Raw genomic sequence first — 2,630 nt, forward strand, 5'->3', positions numbered from 1 at the left:
CTCGTAGGTGAATTATTGTTACGGGTAGAGTGGCGCCTACCTCCACTCCTTCGGGATTTGACTCGACAAGTCTGACTTGCTTTTTTCGCCCCCTTAAGGGCACTTTGGACCTCTCCTTCTTGATTCTCCACCTCATCTGCTACCTTTCTACGGGTGGTGAAGGCAGCTTTTATGGCCTCCATCACTACTTCTGGCCTGATGGTCCTTCTCTTTTACAACGTGACAACCACGTTTGGCATGGCAGAAGAAAATCGATGATTCTGGGTCGTGGTGATCCTGTTGACGAGCTCTTAGTAGCCACACCTCATTGGTGTCACTCACATTTCCTCGATAGACAGATAGTTGTTAGTGTGGCATGTGAGTAGGCGAAAATGAGAAGGCTTAATCTTACTTTTTCGGCATTTATTTTTGAGAAAAAGAATTTGTAGGCTGTAGAAGTTTAGCCGTGGTCAGTCTGTGTTAATTACTTTAAACTGATTCATTTAAGTGATATAGAACACGCCAGCAGGGATTTTTTTTTGACCATTACGGGAAATTTACAATCACACCGCTGCCTTCCTCCACATTCCTCCTCCCACCAAAAAACTGATGACTAATGTTAAGGTTAAAAATTTATAAGTAGGTGGGTTAGAATTAAAAAACGGTGTATAGAGTTCTGCTAAGATGAGTAAAAAAGGGTGTTAAATCATTCGGACACTTCAGTTGCCGTAGTTTGTGCTTCTGTTGAGCTGTGCGCCTGGCCTTGGGGGCATGCTAGCAGTCCTCTTGCTCTTCTTTATGTCATTATACAATACAGTATTGATTCAATTCCCCCGAGTCTTCTGATTGGATACCGATTTGATCACCATTGAGTTGCAATATTTGGTGGCTTAAATGATTTTAGTAGTACATCTCATGGAGGGCAAATCAAGGAAATATGAGTTAAATTTTGTTAATTCTTTTAACTAAATGAGTTGGTAGCATTTGAAAATAATGATTACTAGTTAGAAGGAAAAAATCCATTTTGTATTTGAAAGTAAAGTGTGTATGTGTCTGTGTGCGCCAATCCGAATGGATAAGATAGCGACTGCAGGGTGACCATTTTGTCTCCGCTTCGTTGGAAAAACCATTTTATTACACCTGTAGCAACAACAATCGTCGAGAGAGAGAGAGCGCCAGGAATGGAGAGATGAGATCACACCAAGCGAGTAATTTGTTGGACAAATCAGGTGTTATTACTGAAGGTAATAGTTAAGGGGAGAGCGACTGCCCATTAAGATAACGCGTCTGATAAGACGTGCCCGCCCTCCTCTCCTCGCTTCGGGTGTTGATCCCTCACCGGAATGAGTTAGACGCATTGATTGCTCCAGCCCAACTATCCCACCCTCTGATGCCGAGGCAAGGAGGGGGACGGGATTGTAACCCTTAAAGTACATGCAGTGGTGGGATGGGGTAAGGCGGGGGGAAACATTTGTGCCCCTTCATTAGACAGACATTCGCGTTAGTTACTTGGGTTAACGATGAAGCACCGATATGCTTTTATGCCTTGCCTTCCCGCTTAGCTCAGCCCCTTCGATGATATCAGGGCATTCCTCCCCCATTCCCGTATGCTCTTTGGGGAATTAAGCTACCTCGAACTGTGCCTTCAATAGAAGTGGTCAGTCTGGTCACAATAGGTGGCTAAAGAGCTGATGATTCCTATGGTAAAAATGACTTAGAAACCACTCCAAAGAGGACGACAAGAAAAAAATATTTCCATAGGAAGATTAAAAATTGCCTTAAAGAGTTGTTCCACTGTTGCGCTAACTTGATTGGTGCCCTGACGAGGAGAATGTGACGATCCTGGAATCTAAAGAAGAGCCACCGCAGAAGCTGATGAAGTTTTGGAGTGGTCTAGCCACTCTTTTGAAGCCTATGTCAAAATTAGTCGAATCTTTAGCTCTCAACTCCACATCCTATCACACCTACCCTCACGGTCAAATCCTGACCTCTGAAATTCAAATGACCTTGACAGAATATCCTTCCCCTAGGCATTGCAATCTATCTACGGAATAAACATTGTTTGTCCTCTTGACTTTGTCTGGCAGATCCATCTACCAGCCTTCCACCTGCCTCAAACCTTGTCTGGTGGGTACAGAGATAAAGACAGAGGAGACCCCCCGAACTTCTCCCACAGTGGCAGAAAAAATCAAGGAGTATTTCCTCCTGTGAACGTGTACTGCCTTATAAATAACTAGAGTTGGAAAGAGCAGAATTGAGGGCGGATTGAGAGCAGAAAGTTGCCTGGCAGAAACAAATTTCAGGAGCTTTAAAAATCCTCCCAGAGGGGGAGAGCACTTATAGCTGAATGAGGGGATAAAGCAACTTCAAAAGACGCCAAGTTTTATTCCCTTTTGCGAAGTCAAAGATGTGTAGGCTAGATAAGGGCGGGACAATTGGTCCATTTAGATTTTAGGCCAAATTTTCTGCCTCATTTGAAAATTGATGGGCAGGGGGAAGGGAGGCGGAGTGGGTGGGTAAAAAAGGGATAAAAAAACGCATCCTAGATCATCGTGGGACCAGATCATGGAGAAAATGTCGTTTCGCTGGTGCGTTTCTCTTTTTTTCAAAGTTGTTTAATTTGTTAGATAGAATTGGAGTAGTAATTGTTT

At 43.6% G+C, this 2,630-nt stretch overlaps 1 protein-coding gene across 1 annotated transcript in view; it reads left to right on the top strand. All coding sequences in view use genetic code 11, as the record gives it.

Annotated features, from left to right (window-relative positions):
* Nucleotides 1-1,426: 1,426 nt before the first annotated feature.
* EGR_05401 (hypothetical protein) overlaps nt 1,427-2,630 on the top strand; it is a gene marked incomplete at both ends in the record, with an annotated part of 2,649 nt that continues 1,445 nt past the window's right edge. The window contains one exon of the mRNA XM_024494650.1: nt 1,427-1,431. Coding sequence (XP_024350977.1) covers nt 1,427-1,431 — 5 coding nt within the window. The remainder of the gene's footprint in view (nt 1,432-2,630) is intronic.

This window comes from Echinococcus granulosus (genome assembly GCF_000524195.1).
Source record: "Echinococcus granulosus chromosome Unknown EG_S00039, whole genome shotgun sequence".
Classification (NCBI taxonomy): Eukaryota; Metazoa; Platyhelminthes; class Cestoda; order Cyclophyllidea; family Taeniidae; genus Echinococcus; species Echinococcus granulosus.